This window comes from Capricornis sumatraensis, chromosome 12 (genome assembly GCF_032405125.1).
Source record: "Capricornis sumatraensis isolate serow.1 chromosome 12, serow.2, whole genome shotgun sequence".
In the NCBI taxonomy this organism is placed as follows: Eukaryota; Metazoa; Chordata; class Mammalia; order Artiodactyla; family Bovidae; genus Capricornis; species Capricornis sumatraensis.
The window spans coordinates 45,325,154-45,346,512 of NC_091080.1; the positions used below are offsets into that span (position 1 = coordinate 45,325,154).

Consider the following 21,359-nt stretch of genomic DNA (forward strand, 5'->3'; position numbering starts at 1 on the left):
GGCGTGGGCGGGACCGGATTGGCTGGGGGCGGGACCGGGCTGGCTGTGAGGCGGGGCCGCCGCTGTGGGGGGCGGGACGGGGTCGACTGGGGGGGGCGGGGCCGGAGAGGGGCGGGGTCGAGGCGGGGCCGCCGCCGCCGCCGCGGGGAGCTGGGCGGGGTGGCGCTGACGCGACGGTCACGTGACGGCCCAGGAATGCCAACAATGTAGCGAATGTCCCGCTCGAGTTGCGCGCTGGGCCGCGGCGCTCGCGCCGGAAGATGGGGCCGCCCGCCCGCCAGCCCGCCGGCGCCCCGTGTCCCCACCCGCTGGCCGCCTCCGGGCCCGGCGTCCCCAGCGAGGTCCCGGAGGCGCGGGCCAGGCGGCCGCGGACGGCGTAGACGGCGCGAGGTGAGCGGGGAGGTGGGGTCCAGACCCTGGACGGGGCGGCGGGCGGGGCCGCGCGCTCGGCCGGGGGGGGTGTCCGCGCCGTCGGGCCGCCTCGGCCCCAGCCCCTCGGTCCCGCGGGCGGTGGTTCCCCGCCGAGGCTTCGCCCCGCTCCGGCCGGGCCGCGCCCCCGGGCCACCCCTTCCCCCACCAGCTCCCCCACCCCGACCCGGTCCGAAGCCGGGCCTCCCGGGACCCCCGTGCCCGGCTCTGGGCCGGGTTCCGACCCGGCTCGCGGTCCTGGGGCGCCGGCGGGGGCAGGCGGGGCCTGGGTGGCACACCTGCCCGGCCCGCGGGCGTCGGCCGGGCCCGACCGGTTCGCTGGGCGTGCGGTCCACGGGCGGCGGGGCCGGGGTCTCGCCGGGCTGGAATCCCGGCTGGAGCCCTCGCCCGGGGCCTCACGGGGTCCAGCGCCTGGCAGGTAGAGTCAGTGGCCAGGCAGCTCTCTTCCCAAAGTGCTCAGCAAATTCGTAAGTTTTCAGAGGAAAGTTTGGCCACATTTTACTAAGAAACTTGAATGGAAAGTCACAAAATGTGTGTTGTTCACACAGGTGTTCAGTTTAAATTTTAACCCAGGAGTTGACAGGCCTTCCCTTAGTAATGGAGAAAGTAACTCCTGGCGCATTATTAGGAAAATTGTGCTAAGGAGACTTTGGTCCATATTTTCAGTTGAATTTAAGCTCCGTTCCCTGCAATGGATCACCATTTTTGAGCGCTCAATCTAGAGACTAAGCTGCTTTGTAACTTTTCCGTTTCTTTCTTTTTTTTTTTTTAGCAAATGTATTAAAGCAGTAAAAGGAAAATCTTCAAAATAAGAATGCACAGACTGTTTAAGAAAGTCTGTTTTAAATTACAATTAACAAGACACTGTGTTATTCAACCTCATAAAATTTGGTCACTGTTTAGTGAATATACCAGCATTCCTTTGAAATTAAAATTGGTGAACATTTAATAAATCTCAAAAAGTCAAGCAGTTTATTGAATAACATATCTGAGCAGAAGCTGTCATGAAAAATTATTAAGGTGAATTACTAGAATCTTGGAATTTTTGGAGAGAGTTCTTGCAGCTCTCCATCTGACTTGAAGTAGTTTTGACTTAGCTGTACGTATTTCTTTCTTTCCTTAGCAAATCCCTGGGTTGGTGGGAGGAACTTTCCTTTGGGGTGGGGGGATGTTTTTACCATAAGATGCCTTGTTATTTTGAATATCTTGTTGTAAATAGCCAGCTCTGGTCTCCTAAACCTCGCTGCATGTGTGGGCTGGGGGTGGGGAGAGGTGTTGAAGCTGATAAATACCCGGTAAACTCACAGGAAAGATTTGGGGAACTTTGGGGGGAGGTGTTCTGATTTGTATTGGAAAAAACAGATTAACGTAGTTTTTGAAAAGCTGCTTTTATATTGTATTTCATGGTCATAATAATGTGAAACTTCTAAATAATGTTCTTCACTGATTTTTAAAAGAATGATGGGTTTGAAGAAAGAAGATCAATTCCCTGCATTTACTTTGTTTTGATTGTAAATCTGCTGTAAAAAAAACTCTCTGAATCTCCTTCCGTTTTAAAGACCATTCCATCCTCACCAGTCCAGGATCCCCAGCCCCATTGTGTGTGGGTGGCTGCTGCTCCTTGTGGAGATGGGGTTGGGTCTTATCACAGCAGCACCTGTAGAGGCTGCTGGGGCCTGAAGGTAGGTAGCCTGCTTTGCTGCTCACTTTCCTATTGGTTGCTTTAAAGCCAGCAAAGGTTGATACCCTTGGACGGAGAGAGAACAGTTACAATGCTAAAATTAGGGTGGGAATTTGACTCTGACATTGTTCAGTGTTTGCCATTCACTCTAGGAAAACTTTGTATCTCTTGCCATCTGTCAACCTAGTAGTGACAGGTGTTTTTTTTTTTACTTATTGTCTGTGTGCCAATATTTGACGTTCATAGGAATTTTTCTGCAAGATAAGTGAACACTCATATTTTGTAGCATTGGTTTGCATTTATTGTTAACTGTTCTGATTTTGTGGTACCAGGCAGATCCTGTAGTCTCTAAATGCAGTTGGGATGGTGAGAACCTTTCTGAGGATGTAAGTTGGCTTTTCAATGGAGTGGGTCTCCGTTTGGGGTCGTGACTCCAGGCGGTGATCTTGAGCTGGAGTGCTGAGGACTGGCTTTTTCCTTACTCATTAACTCAGTCCTGTCCTGCTTCACAGGAGTGCCACTCCTGTGTTTTCATTAAATTGACCCAGAGGGTACCTCCCCCCAACACACACCCACAGTTATCTCCCTGTCTTTCTCTTCTGTGTTTTAGCCTTTTCACAGGAAGTCCCAGGCTCCAGGAATAGCTTCACACTTCCTCCGTCCAATGTCAGCCCTTTCCCCTTTCCAGCTTTGGTGACACTACCCTTTCTCTGAGAGGTCTCTGAATAGGCCTGGTCACTGGGATTCCGGGGACAGTGACGGTCACCTCTGTCCACAGCAGTGGCTCAGGTGGTCAGAGCCCTGGCCAGGAAGTGTCTGACACTGGGAAAGGAGGGTGTTGGAAGGAGGCAACGCTTCTCAAAGAGCGGAAGCCCTGCTGGAGCGTGGAAAGAACCCAGGAGACTCACTTGCTGGGTTGCTTGCTGTGAGGAGTGCTGCACAGAACAGACCATACGTTTATCCCTGGCCTGCCCATTCCGCATGGTGGTCTTGGGTACAGACTTCTATAGCTCGATGGTTTTTATGCTGCTGTTCATAATGTGTGTGACTGTGTGTCGGTATACACACACACGGATGTCTGTGTTTATATATCATACCGATGTCGTGTATAAAGCCAGTAAGGCATGTGGTGGTTTCTTTTCCCTGGGTCTGAAACTTACGTGGAAGTGAGTCTCTGTCTTACCTGGGTAACCTGACGTACCATCCAGCACAGCATTTGACACATGTGGAAGACCTCTGTGCCCTCTGAAACCTTGTGATTACACCCTTGATTGGAAGGATGTTTTCAGGGACTCTCCTGGTGAGGGGTGGCCCTGGCATGGGGTTTCCTGGCCGGGGCAGCCCTGGAGTCGGCCATCAGCATGGTGGTTTATGATTCTGGCTTTCAGCACCTGGCTGGAGGCCTGACCCAGCTGCCTGATCTCGTTTCAGCTTTGCTAGTTAATTATAGTAAAGATACGATTTAACTAATAACTGGAATTTTAGGCCCAAGAAATAGTGTTTTAAAAAATGCCGTATGTCGTTAGTGTGGGTCCCACAGGATGTAGGTTTCATTGGTTCCCTGGTCGGTGCTGAATGTGTACTTGGCAGCCAGTGAGGTTGTGAAGCACTTGGAGGAATTAGAATAAGAATTCTTGAACATCTGATAACATTTTCCAGGATTGGTTGAAGGATAGGATTGAGTTTGGTAGGGCCACATTAAGGTTTGCTTAGAATACTGTTCTTCATATTGTTTTTAGTGGAGCCGCCTGGACTCGGGATAGGCCTTAGCCATTGTCTCAGCCCCAGATTTGAAAATGAGTTTTGTTTTGTGAGTTGTGTTGCAGTTTTAAAATTCCAGTGTCACATAGTTTCTTCTGAGATATATTTAAGTCAGTTGATGATACCTAAGAAAGTCCTGACATTAGACTGCTTTGTTTGCTACCCACCCCACCTTTTTTGTTTTGGTGCACCGTGGGGTCTTAGTTCTCTGGCCTCAGTAGTGAAAACAAAGAATTCTAACCACTGCACCACCAGGAATGTATGCTAAGTCGTTTCAGCTGTGTGCAACTCTTTGCGACCCCATGGACTGTACCCGCCAGGCTCCTCTGTCCATGGGATTCTCCAGGCAGGAATACCAGAGTAGGTTGCCATGCCCTCTTCCAGGGGATCTTCCTGACCCAGGGATTGAACCCATGTCCCTTATGTCTTCTGCATTGGCAGGCCTGTTCTTTACCACTAGCGCCCCCTGGGAAGCCTGTATAATATTATTAATTTATTTTTGGCTGTGATGGGTCTTTGGCGCTGTGCAGATTTTCTCTAGTTGTGGGGAGTGGGGGCTGCTGTCGTTGAGGTGTGCGGGTGGCTTCTCTTGTCACGGAGCGCAAGCTCCAGGCACAAGGTCTCAGTAGTTACAGCACATGGACTTGGTAGTTGCGGCTCCCGGGCTCTAGAGCACAGGCTCAGTAGTTCTGGTGCACCAGTTTAGTTGCTCCATGGCATATGGGGTCTTCCAGACCAGGGATCGAACCCATGTCTTCTGCATTGGCAGGCAGATTCTTTACCACTGAGCCACCAGGGAGGCCCACCCTCGTTTTTTTTAAGACCCTTGAGACCTTAGGTCATAGGGCTCTTAGGGCCTTTTGAAATTCTGGGTGAGAGAGCTTATTAAAATGGTACTGTAGTATGTCAAGAGGGGCTCATTTCCAGCTGCAGTCGTAATTGACTGATGAGTATTCTCATGAAAAATGCTTTCAGAAGTTCATAATTTTGCCATGAAGTCAATTGTCGTCAATCTAAAGTGTAAAATACAAGGTCTCAGGCTGAGAAAATACTTGGATTCTTTGTGTGACTGAGGGAAAGCTTCATCCTTCCCTAGTGATTCAGGCAGGACAGGCCTGCCGGTAGGTGTCTGGCACCATCACTGAGGAAGCCAGGTGTGCCTAGGGGAGCACGGTGGGAAGAGGATGAGAACATGGAGCCAGGGTCCTCCCGCCCCCTCTACACAAGGAGCTTTCCCAGGTGCAGGTTGAGGGGCTGTCACTGAATAACTCTGTCACCTTTTCTGTATGTTTGAAAATCTTCATAATGAAATGCTGAGGGAGTGGAAAAGAAAGGACAAACACCACTACGTCTGACCTGGATTCCGTTCAGGGGCACCTCCCCACCCCACCCCCCCGGTGTTTCTTAGCTCATGTGTAAATGCAAACATGTCCGGTCTCTCCTGCACTGCTTGGCTTTATAATTGGGATGTTTGTGGGACCCACAGGCACTCAAGAGTAACTGGGGGGGTGTGGCCTTGGGCAGCTGCTCCCCGGTGTGTTTCCATGTGGGGTGGGGGGTTGCAGGCGATTCAGACCTCCGTCTGTGAGTGGGGTGCACTTGTGTCAGCACCAGAGCTGGGGCTCGGCTTTTCCCAGCACAGTTGTTTGGAGGGGGAGCATGGTCAGACCTTGGCCCGCTGGATATGAATGTTAGATGCATTGGTGTAATGCTTATCATTTTAACCATTCCTGAGTGTACAGTTCAGTGGCAGTAAATACATGCGCACTGTCACTGCAGTCACTGCCACAGTCCAGACTTTTTCAGTGTCCTAAACAGAAGCTCTGTACCCATTAAGTAATAACCTTCTCAGCCCAGCCCTGGTCACTGCAGCCCACCTTGTCTCTGGATTTGCCTGATTAGAGTCACGTAGTGTTTTCCTTCTGTGTCTGGCTTCCTTCAAGCAGCATAATGTCCTCAAGGTTCATCCACATTGTGGCCTGTTGGCTCCCCTGGTGGCTCAGTAGTAAAGAACCCGCCTGGAATCCAGGAGACATGGGTTCGATCCCTGGGTCGGGAGGATCCCATGGAGAAGGAAGTGGTGACCCACTCCAGTATGCTTGCCTGAAAAATCCCATGGACAGAGGAGCCTGGTGGGTTATAGTCCATGGGGTTGCAAAGACTCCAACACGACTTAGTGACTGAACACCAGCTTGTGTCAGAGCTTTACTACTTTTTCTGGCTGAGCAGTATAGTGCAGTTGTGCAGCTTCTTACAGTGGTTTTTGTATAAACATCAGAAATATTGCATCTGAAGCTTGGAGAAGGGGCACAGCCCCTGCTGAGTGCTCTCCTGAGACCCCCGGGGGCCAGGTTTCAGCTCCAGCCCCGGACAGGGCACAGACCCAGGCAGTGGGCAGAGGCTCCCATCCTCAGTTGTCACAGTTCTCGCAGTTCAGGTGCTGGGGCCTGGGGCGGGTGGGGAGGCTGGGGGTGAACAGCAGAATCTCTGAGGTTGGGTGGGTGAGGGGCCCTCTGCTTTGGAGAGGTTTACAGCTGGGAGCCCTGAGGTTCACATGGTGAGCAGGTGGGAGGGGGTTGTCCCTGGACACAGGGCAGGCTTGCCACGCTCCAGCTGGAGGAAGAACCAGGTCCTCAGAGCTGTGCAGCCTGGATCAGGCTGCAGGCATGTGTTCACACAGAGTCTAATGGTGTCAGCTTTCCCCTGTCTGAGCTTTTCTCTCTTTAAAAAGGAAGATACTTTAACTTTATAAAGATTGTCATCAAAAACTCATTTTTTGACATTGAAACACGGCTGATTTACAGTGTTAATTTAGACTCTTCAGTAAGGTGACTCAATTATGCACATAAGAGAGCTGAGCACCGAAGAATTGATGCTTTTGAACTGTGGTGTTGGAGAAGACTCTGGAGAGTCCCTTGGATTGCAAGGAAATCCAACCAGTTCATCCTAAAGGAGATCAGTCCTGGGTGTTCTTTGGAAAGAATGATGCTAAAGCTGAAACTCCAGTACTTTGGCCACCTCATGCAAAAAGTTGACTCATTGGAAAAGACTCTGATGCTGGGAAAGATTGAGGGCAGGAGGAGAAGGGGACGACAGAGGATGAGATGGCTGGACGGCATCACTGACTCGATGGACGTGAGTTTGAGTGATCTCCAGGAGTTGGTGATGGACAAGGAGGCCTGGCGTGCTGCAGTTCATGGGGTTGCAAAGAGTCGGACACGACTGAGCAACTGAACTGAACTGAACTGATACACTATTTTTCTATTTTCCATTGTGGCTTATTGCAGGATATTGAATATAGTTTCCTGTGCTATACATTAGGATCTTGTTTATCCATTCTATATATAATAGTCTGTATCTGCTAACCTCAAACTCCTAATCAGACACTCCTCCTCACAACGTTGCCCGTGGCAACCACAAGTCTGCTCTGTATGCCTGTGAGTCTGTTTCTGCTTCATAGATAGGCTCTTTTGTGTCATATTTTAGATTTCACATATAAGTGATGTCATATGGTGTTAGTCTTTCTCTGTTTGACTCACTTCACTTAGTACGATAATCTCTTTAAGTCCATCCATGTTGCTGCAAACGGCATTTCATTCTTTTTAATGGCTGAGTAGTATTTCATTGAGTATATGTACCACATCTTCATCCACTCATCAGTTGATGGACATTTAGGTTGCTGCCATATTCTGGCTATTGTATTAATAAATAGTGCTGCTATGAATATAGGGGTGCATGTATCATTTTGAAGTAGAGTTTTCTCCAGATATGTGCCCAGGAGTGAGATTGCTGGATCATGTGTTAACTGTATTTTTAGTTTTACTGGGAACCTCCGTACAATTCTGCACAGTGGCTGTATCAATTTACATTTGCATCAACAGAGTAGGAGCGTTCCCTTTTCTCTACATCCTCTCTCAGTTCAGTTCAGTCGCGTCCGACTCTTTGCGACCCCATGAATTGCAGCACGCCAGGCCTCCTTGTCCATCACCAACTCCTGGAGTTCACTCAAACTCAGGTCCATCGAGTTGGTGATGCCATCCAGCCATCTCATCCTCTGTCGTCCCCTTCTCCTCCTGCCCCCATTCCCTCCCAGCATCAGGGTCTTTTCCAATGAGTCAGCTCTTCGCATGAGGTGGCCAAAGTACTGGAGTTTCAGCTTTAGCATCATTCCTTCCAGTGAACACCCAGGACTGATCTCCTTTAGGATGAACTGGTTGGATTTCCTTGCAATCCAAGGGACTCTCCAGAGTCTTCTCCAACACCACAGTTCAAAAGCATCAATTCTTTGGCGCTCAGCTTTCTTCACAGTCCAACTCTCACATCCATACATGACCACAGGAAAAACCATAGCCTTGACTAGACGGACCTTTGTTGGCAAAGTAATGTCTCTGCTTTTGAATATGCTATCTAGGTTGGTCCTAACTTTCCTTCCAAGGAGTAAGCGTCTTTTAATTTCATGGCTGCAGTCACCATCTGCAGTGATTTTGGAGCCCAAAAAAATAAAGTCTGACACTGTTTCCACTGTTTCCCCATCTATAGGCCATGAAGTGATGGGACCAGATGCCATGAATTTTGAGGTTTAAGCCAACTTTTTCACTCTCCTCTTTCACTTTCATCAAGAGGCTTTATAGTTCCTCTTTCTGCCATAAGAGTGGTGTCATCTGCATATCTGAGGTTATTGAGATTTCTCCCAGCAATCTTGAGTCCAGCTTGTGCTTCTTCCAGCCCAGCCTTTCTCATGATGTACTCTGCATATAAGTTAAATAAGCAGAGTGACAATATACAGCCTTGACATATTCCTTTTCCTATTTGGAACCAGTCTGTTGTTCCATGTCCAGTTCTAACTGTTGCTTCCTGACCTGCATATAGGTTTCTCAAGAAGCAGGTCAGGTGGTCTGGTATTCCCATCACTTTCAGAATTTTCCACAGTTTGTTGTGATCCACACAGTCAAAGGCTTTGGCATAGTCAATAAAGCAGAAATAGATGTTTTCCTGGAACTCTCTTCCTTTTTTTGATGATCCAGCAGATGTTGGCAATTTGATCTCTGGTTTCTCTGCCTTTTCTAAAACCAGCTTGAACATCTGGAAGTTCACGGTTCATGTGTAGCTGAAGCCTGGCTTGGAGAATTTTGAGCATTACTTTACTAGCGTGAGAGATGAGTGCCATTGTGTGGTAGTTTGAGCATTCTTTGGTATTGCCTTTCTTTGGGAGTGGAATGAAAACTGACCTTTTCCAGTCCTGTGGCCACTGCTGAGTTTTCCAAACTTGTTGGCATATTGAGTGCAGCACTTTCACAGCATCATCTTTCAGGATTTGAAATAGCTCAACTGGAAACATGACCTCCACTAACCTTGTTCATAGTGATGCTTTCTAAGGCCCACTTGACTTCACATTCCAGGATGTCTGGCTCTAGGTGAGTGATCACACCATTGTGATTATCTTGGTCGTGAAGATCTTTTTTGTACAGTTCTTCTGTGTGTTCTTGCCACCTCTTCTTAATATCTTCTGCTTCTGTTAGGTCCATACCATTTCTGTCCTTTATCAAGCCCATCTTTGCATGAAATGTTCCTTGGTATCTCTACTTTTCTTGAAGAGATCTCTAGTCTTTCCCATTCTGTCATTTTCCTCTATTTCTTTGCATTGATCTCTGAGTAAGGCTTTCTTATCTCTTCTTGCTATTCTTTGGAACTCTGCATTCAGATGCTTATATCTTTCCTTTTCTCCTTTTTGTTATTTGTAGACATTTTGATGTTGGCCATTCTGACCAGTGTGAGGTGATACCTCATTGTGGTTTTGATTTGCATTTCTCTAATAATTAGTGATGTTGAGCATCTTGACATGTACCTGTTGACCATCTGTATGTCTTCTTTAGAGAAATGTCTGTTTAGGTCTTCTGCCCATTTTTTGATTAGGTTGTTTCTGTTGTCGTTGTTGAGTTTGTCCATTCCTAAGAAGTACTGCTAACATTATGTGGGAAACACCAGTGAACACCTTCTGATTTTCCTTTTCAGGTGGAGATGATCTTCAAAATGAAGACCCTGGAAAATGTTTGGTTCTCTGCAGGAACTACAAAAATGGAAGGAAAGGACACTTTCAAAAGGAAACTGTTGTGAAAGCGTGTTTACAGCTAACTGATACTGTTGGTCTTGTCCCTTAAACAATAAAACGCTTTAAGAAGATTGTATTTATGGTCAGAGGAACCTGGGCTGACCATGCGGCCGAAGACCTTCCCTGCCACCACATACTCGGGGAACAGCCGGCAGCGGCTGCAGGAGATCCGGGAAGGGCTGAAGCAGCCGCCTGTGGGGCCGGGCAGTGACGCCGCCCTGGACGCCAAGGTCCTAGGGGGCAAGGTCCTGGGGGGCAAGGACACTGCCCGGCAGCAACAGATGAGGAGTGCCCCGAAGTTTGGGCCGTACCAGAAAGCCCTGCGGGAGATCAGATACTCCTTGCTCCCCTTTGCTAACGAGTCGGGCACCTCAGCTGCCACAGAAGTGAACAGACAGATGCTGCAAGAGCTGGTGGATGCAGGCTGTGACCAGGTGGGTACAGGCCCCAGAGGCTGCCTGTGGGCTGGCCCAGGGATAGCCCATTTGGGGTACAGAGGAGCCCTGCAAATGTCCCTGGAGAGGGGTGTCTGGGCTACAAACCCCCTTCTCCTCAAAACCGTCCTGTGAGCTACTTTCCTTCTCCAGCACAATCCAGAGATCTGAGCTCTCCGCAAAGGGTGCCCCTGGGAGGACTGGCAAGCTTTCCCCCATAGCCCTTTTTAAGGTTTATTTGGCTTATTCTGGGCTCTCATGGGAAAGAGACAGCTTCCTTTAACCTGTTTTTGTTTTGTGCGTTTTTTAATTCAGGGGGAAGGTTGATTAGCATGAAGTGGCTCTTTGACTCTTTTTCCTCCTGTTTTAAAAGATAGCACGTACACTGTTAGAGGAGATGTAACTATATTAAAGAAAAGATAAAGACTAGAATAAAAAGCTTCAGAAATCATCAGAATGGTGCAACACAGTGTGACGTCTCCAGTTAGTGGTGTGAAAGTGAAAGTCGCTCAGTTGTGTCTGACTCTTTGCGACCCCATGGACTATACAGCCCATGGAATTCTCCAGGCCAGAATACTGTGGGTAGCCTTTCCCTTCTCCAGGGGATCTTCCCAACCCAGCAATCAAACCCAGGTCTCCCACATTGCAGGCAGATTCTTTACCAGCTGAGCCACAAGGGAAACCCAAGAATACTGGAGTAGGTAGCCTGTCCCTTCTCCAGGGGATCTTCCTGACCCAGAAATTGAACTGGGGTCTCCTGCTTTGCAGGCGGATTCTTTACCAACTGAGCTATCAGGGTGGAGGCACCAAATACACGTAAACACACACGGGAACCATGTATTTAGCGATGCTGAGCTGTGCATGGGGTATCAGTGACACGTAACCAGTAAAAATGCCCTTGCCTCATGAAACGGCTTCTGAAGGCAGGTGCTTTACCAGCACCTGTTGTGTGGAAGTCAGAGCTGGGTGAATGAGGACACAAGCCGGACACTTCTGCTGCTTGGGGACTGAGCAGGGTTCATGCTCAGGGCACCTCAGGAAGGCTTGAGCACCTTCAGTTCTTTAGAAATAACCTAATTATGCACTCCTGGCCTCGGAGTCCCAGGACCTGGGAGAAAAGAAACAACTCCCCCATTTACTTCTAAAAGCTCCGTCAACCCTCTTGTAGTTTCTTACCAGATAATCTACATTTCTCAGACAGTCTGTTTGTGAGACTAGTGGTACTGCTTGCAGGCTTCCTGGAGCCTCTGGGCTGTGCGGGAACTCTCCTGTGGGTGATGAGCTTTGTTGTGTTGAGAGCTGCTCCCCTCCAGCCCAGGGCTGTGAGCAACGGGTGCAGAGTGGTTAGTGCAAGCGACAGCAGAGGCTCGACCGTTCTCTCTGTGAGCATGTGAAGCAAGATCAGCTGCCAGCTGCTGCCCCCTGACAGACAGGTGAGATGGTTGTGATGGTCAGAAGGAGCCAGCCATCCCGGGGAAATAGTGGGTGAGAGTGCAGAGACTCAGCCTGACTGCAGAACTGAACACCACCTCCTGTAAGTCACTTACAAACAAAAGAGCTGTTATTGCAGTTGTGATATAAAGAAACAAATCAGGCAAATGATCCAGAATTCAGGTGGGATCTCATTGTGGTAAAATCCATTAGTGATAATTGCAGTGCAGGAAATAATGAAGTGGGTACTGTTTCTAATACATTAAAACACAAATATAATAAAATGAAGTATTGGGGTACCCTGTAAGTTCCCATCAGCATTTAGTTTATGTTAACTGCTAACAGAAAGGACTGCCATTTTAATGCTCCTGAAATAATCCATCAGTTTGGTGTATAGTGTTACTTTATGATTTAAAACAACTCTGCCGTGACTCTGACCTTCCAACTCAGACTTTTTCCTGTTCTGGTTAGAGGGTACATTTCCTTTCAGAGAAATCTGGTTCGAAAGTTATTATCTGGGGGCTTCCCTGGTGGTCCAGTGGTTTAGACCCCCCACTTCCAATGCAGGAGGTTGGCTTTAATTGCTGGTTGGGGAACTAAGATCCAACATGCTGTGAGGTGCGGCCAAAATGGGGGAAAAGAATTTTAAAAAAGATTCCTAAGGCACATGGAAGGATGTTCAACATCACTAATTAAGAGAAATGCAAATCAAACCTACAGTGAAGTACCCCCTCACAGAGGTCAGAATGGTCATTATCAGAAAGTCAACAAATAAATGCTAGAGAGGGTGTGGAGAAAACAGAATCCTCCTACACTGTTGGTGGGAACATAAACTGGTGCAGCCACTATGGAGAACAATATCGAGGTTTCTTAAAAAACTAAACATAGAGTTACTGCGTGACCCAGCAATCCCACTCCTGGGCGTAAATCCAGAAAATATAAAAACTCTAGTTCAGAAAGATAGAACCACTTCTGTGTTCAGAGCAGCATTGTTTACAATAGCCGAGACACGGCAGCAACCTAAATTTACGTCGGAATGAGTGGATAAGATGTGGTGTGTGTATACACACACACAGTATCATATGTGTCTGCCATAAACAATGAAATAATGCCATTTGCAGCAACATGGATGCAACTTAGAGATTGTCAAATTCAGTGAAGCAAGTCAGAAAGATAACCATTAGTTATATGTGGAACCTGATTTTTTTAAAAGATACAAATGAATTTATTTACAAAATAGTCTTACAGGTATCAAAAACAACCTTATGGTTACCAAAGGTGGAATGTGGAGGGGAGGGATAAATGAGTTTGTAACATATACACACTAACATGTAAAATAGGTAACCAACAAGGACTTACCATATAGCACAAGGAACTCTACTCAATATCCTATGAAAACCTATGTGAGAAAATCTGAAAAAGAATAATAGAGGTATATGTATAATTGAATCACTTCGCTGTACACCTGCAACTGCCGACATTATAAATCAAAGATACTCCAATTAAGAAAGAAAATGATGGCCAGGTGGGAGGAATACCAAAGGGCAGCCATTGGCAAAGTACCCAGCTGAAGAGTCAAGAGGGGACTTGATGTTTTATCACTTATCACAAGTATTCTATCACTTATTTTTTAATACGTGGTCAGAATGATGTGTCCCAGAAGACGTCACTGCCTCTCTGAAAGCAGACCCTTGTGTTTTTCTCCGGGAAGGTCCCCTTGTGGACGCAGCGAGGCCCATGGTCTTCTGTCGGGTGGGTGACTCTGGAGGCGGCTCGGAAGGGGATGCAAGCTGCCTGCGCGCGGAGTCTCCGCTGTGGGGTGTGGGGTCCTAGGTGGAGGAGGGCTGAGGGGCACCGCAGGGTCACCGGGTGAGGTGGCTCCTCTGAGTCGAAGACCAGGGGTGTGTGGGGCCGAGCTCGGGCCGCGCCCCCAGAGCGGCACCCCCACACCCTGCCCTGCCGTGTGAGGGGCGCCGGGCGCGCAGCCTGTGCATCCGCTGTGGAGACAGCGAGAGGGCGATGGGCAGCTGGGAGCATGGCCCGGCGGCCTGTGGACGGAGGGCCTCCCTGCCCGCAGGTCCAGGCGGAGCCGTCGTGACGGAGAGGCGGGGTCGGAGCGAGGGCACCGCTCACGAGAAACCCATGGGCCTGGACCCCTATACAGATGACCCGATGAGAAAGCAACCAAGCTTAGTTTTTTGAGAGATTTAAAATTTTCAAAAATTCAAGCAAAACCGCACACTTTTGTTTTTCTAAACGTGTGATTCCTCTACGCCCGCGGAGGGTGCCCGCCGGCTCCAGGAGGTACTCAGATGGGACCTGCCTCGGCCAGGAGGCTGAACCTCCTTGACCCGTGCCGAGAACACAGCGGGCGCACCCGGACAGGCAGCCACGCAGGGACTGTGGGGCCTCCCTGGAGGCCCGGGGCTGAGACTCCCCGCTCCCAGTGCAGGGGCTTGGGTTCGGTCCCTCCTGGGGCACTGAGCCCTGTGGGCAGCCGCTAAGAGTTCACAGGCCGCAAACAGAGATGCCGCAACTGAAAGATCCCAGTGCCACAGCTCAAGAACCGGCGCAGCAAAACACGTAAAAACAAGTAGCTGAAAACAAAACAGAGGCACACAGTAGCTTTCTGGGAGAGTTGGTGTGGAGCAGACTGTCCCACTCGGGCACCTGGGTGACGGTATCAGGACAGTGACTCACTTGTAAAATTTATTTATTTTTAAAACCAAAAACATTTTGTACTGGGGTACAGCTGGTTAATAACGTTGTGATAGTTTCAGGTGGACAGCAAAGGGACTCAGCCATATGTGTACATGTATCCATTCTCCCCTGAACTCCCCACCTATCCAGGCTGCCACATAACACTGACTGCTCACCTTGTTGGATGCTACACGGTTCTACAGACACCTGACATGAGCTGAGTGTCTAAGGTTTCAGAGACCTTTTTCTAAAATAATTATTATTTACTTTTGGCTGTGCTTGTTGCCGTGTGCAGGCTTTCTCTGGTTGCGGCGAGCTGGAGTGACTCTTCGTTGTGGGTGCATGGGCATCTCATGCAGTGGTTTCTCTAGAGCATGCGGGTTTCAGTAGTTGTGACACATGGGTATGACAGTTGTGGCTTAGGGGCTCTGGAGCATGGACTCAAGTATATGTGGCTCTGGGCTTAGTTGCTCTGCTGCCTGTGGGATCTTCCTGGACCAGGGTTCAAACCAGTGTCCTTTGCACTGCAAGACAGACTGTTAACAATTGGACTACCAGGGAAGTCCCTCAGAGACCTTTCTGATGTGTCTGTGTACATATGCGCTAGCCTGGGAGTGGGGAGGTCCTGCGTGAATGAGGCAGTCCAGAGGAGGGAGGCTACTTGAGGGGTGACTCTTCCCCAAGCCCCTCGTGGCTCCTGTGAAGAAAGGAGTTATCTTCTGATGGGAAGGTGTCGACTGCTGACAGCACTCAGGCATTTTTAGTGAGGTGTTTTTCCAACTACAGAGCAGGATCCTTGAATGAGTGGAATAATCAGTTTTGTGGGCTCTGATAACAGTGCAGAGTAAGATCACACATAAATAAGGTTCAGTGTTGTTCTTAAGAGATTGTGAGAGTGAAGACAAAACTGCTGTGTACTGTAGATGGACTGCTAGCCTTTCCTGCCTGGAGCATGACAGGCGACCTGTAACTCCTGGAGGCTCCACATTCCTCAGAAATTGAGAGAAGCCCTGATTTTAAAACTGAAAATTACATTTTCACTACCCTTTTTTCAAAACTAAATTGTCATAAAACAGATTGGATCTTTTTTTAGTTTAGGGTTTTCAACTAGAAAAAGAATACTAAGTATTATTTGTGAATTTCTGAGAAAGGAGATTTCATTTGATTGAATCTGTAAAGCCACTCAGCAGACATTCTTTTTTTTTTTTGGAGTACTACACTCTACCTTCATTGGTCCGGTAACGTCTGGTCTGCCGCTCTGATGGGACCTTCGGGCTCAGAGCAATCATGCTGGGTCCCTGCAGCCGGCAGCGTTCGTGTTATTGCCGGGCTCAAGCCTCTCTGCCCCAGGGGTGGAAGTGTGTTGTCGCTGGGGATCTCAGCCACTCACGCTGCCGGAAGGCCTTCCTGACAGGTGACTTGAGGAAGTGTCCAGCGAATCATTTTTCCTTCAGCACACTTCACTGCAGTGCTGGCCGAGGGAGCAGGGCGCTCACACCGCAGCGCTGGAGCTCCATGTATTCCACATGGGGTCGCTGGGCGGCGCTCTACCTGCCAGCCTCCCTCCTCTAGCTGCTGCCCCAGCATCCGTGTGCTGCAGGCTGCCCATTGGGCTCTGAAGGTTGGCAGGCCTCTCCATCCGCGATGGGCGGCTGTGTCACAGACCCCACCTTCCCTGGAAGTCCAGTGGTTAAGATTCCTTGTGGTGAGGACAGAAAGTTGTTTTCTCTTATCTGTTTTTTGCTCTAAATTATTTAGCATTTTAATCCCACTTCCTTATTTAACTTTAAAATGATCTGTTTACATTTTGTGGAAGGACAAGGAAAGGGACATTTCAAAGAGTAAATAAACAGAACATTCCAACACAACTTGCAGAATTCTGGTATAGCCTTTACCAAGGTCAGGGCTTGTGTCACAGCCTTTCATTACCTTTCCTGCCTGTTTTAGAGCTTGTCTACAGAAAATCAGCCTCTTTGCATAGATTTTAGAATCATAGCACATGCTAATTTTTGCTTTTATGAGGTAATAAGTATTCCCTTGAGCACATTGCTCAGTGTAAGAAATGAGAACATCCTTTGGCTTCAAGTCAGAGCGACTAATCCCATCCAGGTGGGACTGACTTGGTGGCCCACAGCAGCCCAGATTTACCTGCCACCACAGCTGCTGTAACTGGCCCAGGCGGCGGGCAGGTGGGTGGTGAGAACCTGCAGGTGGGGACTCCTCCCTAGCACCCAGAGCGAAGAGGGGACCTTGACAGTGCTGGCATCAGTTCTCTGTAACAGACACAAGTTCTCCGAGCTCCTCTCCCTCCACCCCATCCTTGTGATCGTTGTAATTTTGAGTAAATCGTTCATCTGCCTTCTTCTTGTTAAGTCGCTAAGTCATGTCTGACTCTGCTACCACATGGACTGCAGCACACCAGGCTTCCCTGTCCTTCACTATCTCCCAGAGTTTGCTCAGACTTATGTTCATTTAGTCACTGATGACATCCAACCATCTAATCCTCTGCTGCCCTCTTCTTTTCCTTCTCCTTTCCCAGCATCAGGGTCTCTTCCAGTGAGTCAGTTCTTCGCATCAGGTGGCCAGAGTATCAGAGCTTCAGCTTCAGCATCAGTCCTTCCAATGAATATTCAGGGTTGATTTCCTTTAGGATTGACTGATTGGATCTCCTTGCTGTCCAAGGGACTCTCAAGAGTCTTCTCCAATACAATTCAAAGGTATCAATTCTTTGTCACCCGGCCTTCTTTATGGTCCAACTCTCACATGTGTACATAATTACTGGAAAAACCATAGATAACTGACTTATATGGACCTTTGTTGGCAAAGTGATGTCTGGTTTTTAATACACTGTCTAGGTTTGTTATAGCTTTCCTCCCAGGGAGCAAGCATCTTTTAATTTCATGGTTGCAGTCATCCATCTTAGTCTCGCCTTTTCCATCTTTGACACTTGGCTGGTGGTGCTCATTTCTCGGGGTGACTGGCAGGCAGGACAGGGCTTAGGTACAGAGCCCTCTGCACGCCTTCACTCTGCTGGCATCCTGCCGAGTTCTTGCCAACAGCCTCCCCATGCAGACTCTCCAGCAGGGGCTCACATTTTGGAAATTCTTGGCCTAGGGCCAAGCCTCCTGGTGTACAGACTGCCCCACGTGGGGTCACTCGGTTGTTTTCTCAGAGAAAATATCCATGCTCTGCTGTGGATGACCAGTTACTGTCCAGGGTTCAGTCCACCACCTGCGGGCACAGGACCAGCCAGAGATCACAGCTTCCCTGAGACAAGGAGCATATGTGTAGCCAGGTCACACACAGCAGAGCACATGTGTCACGTGTATCCACAGAGCAAGAAAAGGATACACGTGCTGACACGCAGCGGGAGCCCCCACACATGCACAGTCTCTGGAAGCCAGTCTTGATGGAGGGAAGGAAGCATCTGTATGACATCTGCATCCTGACATCCCTGCCCCTGGTCGCCCATGGGCTGACCGTCCCCTGCTCAGTGGGACCACAGCTGCACAGGGGCTACTGTGGACACACATGAGACACAGCAGCTGCTCATTTAAAACGTGTGGACTGGAGCTTGAAGGTCTGTGACAAGGATGCTTGGTGAGGAGGCCTGTGTGCTTTTTGCAGGGAAACGTCCGAATGGCAGGACTGGATGGCAGTAGTTATCTGCCCGGGAGAGTCTTCCCCCATACTCAGCCTGCTGAGTCCCAGGAGCCAACGCCGGCTTGTCACTGGTGATGAAACCTGCAGTGGTGCTTCTGCTCTGCCGGCTGCCCCTGTCCTCTGGTGCAGACTTGTCCCCGCCGGTCAGGCGGTCCCCCCAACGGGGCCTGTCTCCCAATCCCTTGCCGCCCACATGTGTGCCCTGGGCCTGGGGTCCTGCTACTCACACACTGGCCCTTCGCCTCCCAGTTCTTCCTCCAGCACTGTGGGCTGAGACAGACTGAATCTGTGTTAAGAAAACCAGAATTCCCAACAAGAATGAATTCAAATTCCACATAAATTCATTACTGAAAAAAATAGATGTGTTTTTCTTCAAAAGAGGTTGGACCTAAATTACCATAACAACTGTATACAAGACTATAGTGCTTCTTTAAGAACAAATCATGGAGATATAAGAATAGTTTTGTAGTTATATATGAATCCAACCAAACTTCTTATTTGAGGGACTATGAAGTTGCACAGACGATGTAGAAAGCAGTACTTCCTGCTGACTGTGCAGCCAGATTATGACAAATAGAAGCAAGTGAAAGTGAAGTCACTCAGTCATGTCCAACTCTTTGTGACCCTGTGGACTGTAGCCCACCAGGCTCCTCCGTCCATGGGATTCTCCAGGCAAGAGTACTGGAGTGGGTTGCCATTTCCTGCTCCAGGGGATCTTCCCAACCCAGGGATTGAACCCAGGTCTCCTGCATTGCAGGCAGACGCTTTAACCTCTGAGCCACCAGGGAAGCCCTAATAGAAGCAAAGTTGGTGCTTTATTATCAGGCTCCTAACAGGACAACTGTAATAATCTATGGGGTATATTGGAATAAAAATACATTTTTAAGGTTCTTAAGTTTCACTTATCACACCAGTAATCAATATTGCGATAATGTTCTCATTTTCTGGTGAAATATTATTTCTTGGTGTTTTGTTAAATCTCTGTTTGTGATTATATTAAATATCTGTAAATTTAACTTTCCATAAAACTGATCTTAACAAATTGAGTTTATTTAGCAAACCCAACCATTCAGAGTTGAGGTAAAATTAATAAGTGGATATATTTTTCAGGTTATACCTGCAGTGAAAGTAGTTACCCATTGTCTACTGCTATGTAACAAACCATCCCAGAAGTTTTAGCGGCTGAAGAACAACCATAGTTTATTACTTATTATGATCCTCTGGGCTGTCCAGCTGTGTTGGTGGGGTTGAGCATCCAGGCTGTTTGCTCACATGTTGGATCTGTAGCTGAGTCTGGGGGCTGGCATTGGCCTGATCCTGCCCCCTGGAGCAGACTGCAGGCCACCAAGATTCTAAGGGCAGAGCTGAGCCTGTGCACATGAGACTGCAGGTGTTGTCATGCTCATTTCTGGACACAGGGACATGTGAAGAGAATAGAAGGTTCAGGACAGTTGACTGATCTGTGGTTCCCCGTACCCTGCTCTGACTGACTACCAGCCAAGAATACCTTTTCTCCTCCGTCTGCCCACATCCTACTGTCTTTGAAGAGCCAGCTGTGTGTCCTCATCTGGCCTGAGGACAGTCCCTGGTTCCTCTCCCTTCTCTGGCCCTCTTCCCCGGAAACTCATCCTAGCAGTGTTGGGGGGTGGGGGTGGGGGGTGCTTGTCTTTCCAGGACTGTTCTGGAAGAGGTGGGGGGAGCTGTCCTGCCAGGCCTGTCCCGGGGACCCATGCTCTCTCACCCACTGTAGCCCTTCCCCTGGCTCCCTCCCTAGTGTGGGGGAAGGCTGGTTCTCTGACTTCCACAGACCAGACAGGAATGTCTCCATCCAGTCACAGAAGTTTTCTCAGGAGGAGCAGAACAAAGTCTTCCAGGCCTACCATCAAGATCTGGGTGGGGTCAGTTTGTGTGAGGAAGAGGAAACAGAGATCAAAGATCAGGGTGGGGTCAGTGTGTGAGAGGCAGAAGAACCAGAGATCAAATTGCCAACATCCGTTGGATCATCGAAAAAGCAAGAGTTCCAGAAAAACATTTGGCTATGCCAAAGCCTTTGACTGTGTGGATCACAACAAACTGTGGAAAATTCTTTAAGAGTTGGAATACTAGACCACTTGACCTGCCTTCTGAGAAATCTGTTTGCAGGTCAAGAAGCAACAGTTAGAACTGGACATGAACAACAGACTGGTTCCAAACTGGGAAAGGAGTACATCAAGGCTGTATATTGTCACCCTGCTTACTTAACTTACATGCAGAGTAGTACATCATGCGAAATGCCAGACTAGATGAAGCACAAGCTGGACTCGATTGCCAGCAGAAATATCAATAACCTCAGATATGCAGATGACACCACCCTTATGGCAGAAAGCAAAGAACTAAAGAGCCTCTTGATGAAAGTGAAAGAGGAGAGTGAGAAAGATGGCTTAAAACTCAACATTCAGAAAACTAAGATCATGGCATCTGGTCCCATCACTTCATGGCAAATACATGGGGAAACAATGGAAACACTGACAGACTCGATTTTTGAGGGGCTCCAAAATCACTGCAGATGGTGACTGCAGGTATGAAATTAAAAGATGCTTGCTGGTTGGAAGAAAAGCTGTGACCAACCTAGACAGCATATTAAAAAGCAGAGACATTACTTTGCCAACAAAGGTCTCTCTAGTCAAAGCTATGGTTTTTCCAGTAGTCATATATGGATGTGAGAGTTGGACTTAGAAAGAAAGCTGAGCATCGAAGAATTGATGCTTTTGAATTGTGGTGTTGGAGAAGGCTCTTTGAGAGTCCTTTGGACTGCAAGGGGATCCAACCAGTCCATCCTAAAGGAAATCAGTCCTGAATATTCATTGGAAGAACTGATCCTGAAGCTGAAACTCCAATACTTTGGCCACCTGATTCAAAGAACTGACTCACTGGAAAAGACCCTGATGCTGGGAAAGATTGAAGGCAGAAGGAGAAGGAAACGACAGAGGATGAGATGGTTGGATGGCATCACTGACTCGATGGGCATGAGTTTGAGCAAGTTTCGGGAGTTGGTGAAGGACAGGGAAGCCTGGCATGCTGCAGTCCATGGGCTCACAAAGAGTCAGACACTACTGAGTGACTGCACTGAATGTGTGTGAGGTTCATCAGCCCCAAGATAAGTCCCCAGCAG

At 48.6% G+C, this 21,359-nt stretch overlaps 1 protein-coding gene across 1 annotated transcript in view; it reads left to right on the plus strand.

Moving 5' to 3' along the window:
* Positions 1-306: 306 nt before the first annotated feature.
* The window catches only part of LATS2 (large tumor suppressor kinase 2), a 34,243-nt gene continuing 13,190 nt past the window's right edge, over positions 307-21,359 (plus strand). Inside the window, exons 1-2 of the mRNA XM_068984393.1 lie at positions 307-390; positions 9,884-10,414. Coding sequence (XP_068840494.1) covers positions 10,085-10,414 — 330 coding nt within the window. The 5' untranslated portion in view covers positions 307-390; positions 9,884-10,084. The remainder of the gene's footprint in view (positions 391-9,883; positions 10,415-21,359) is intronic.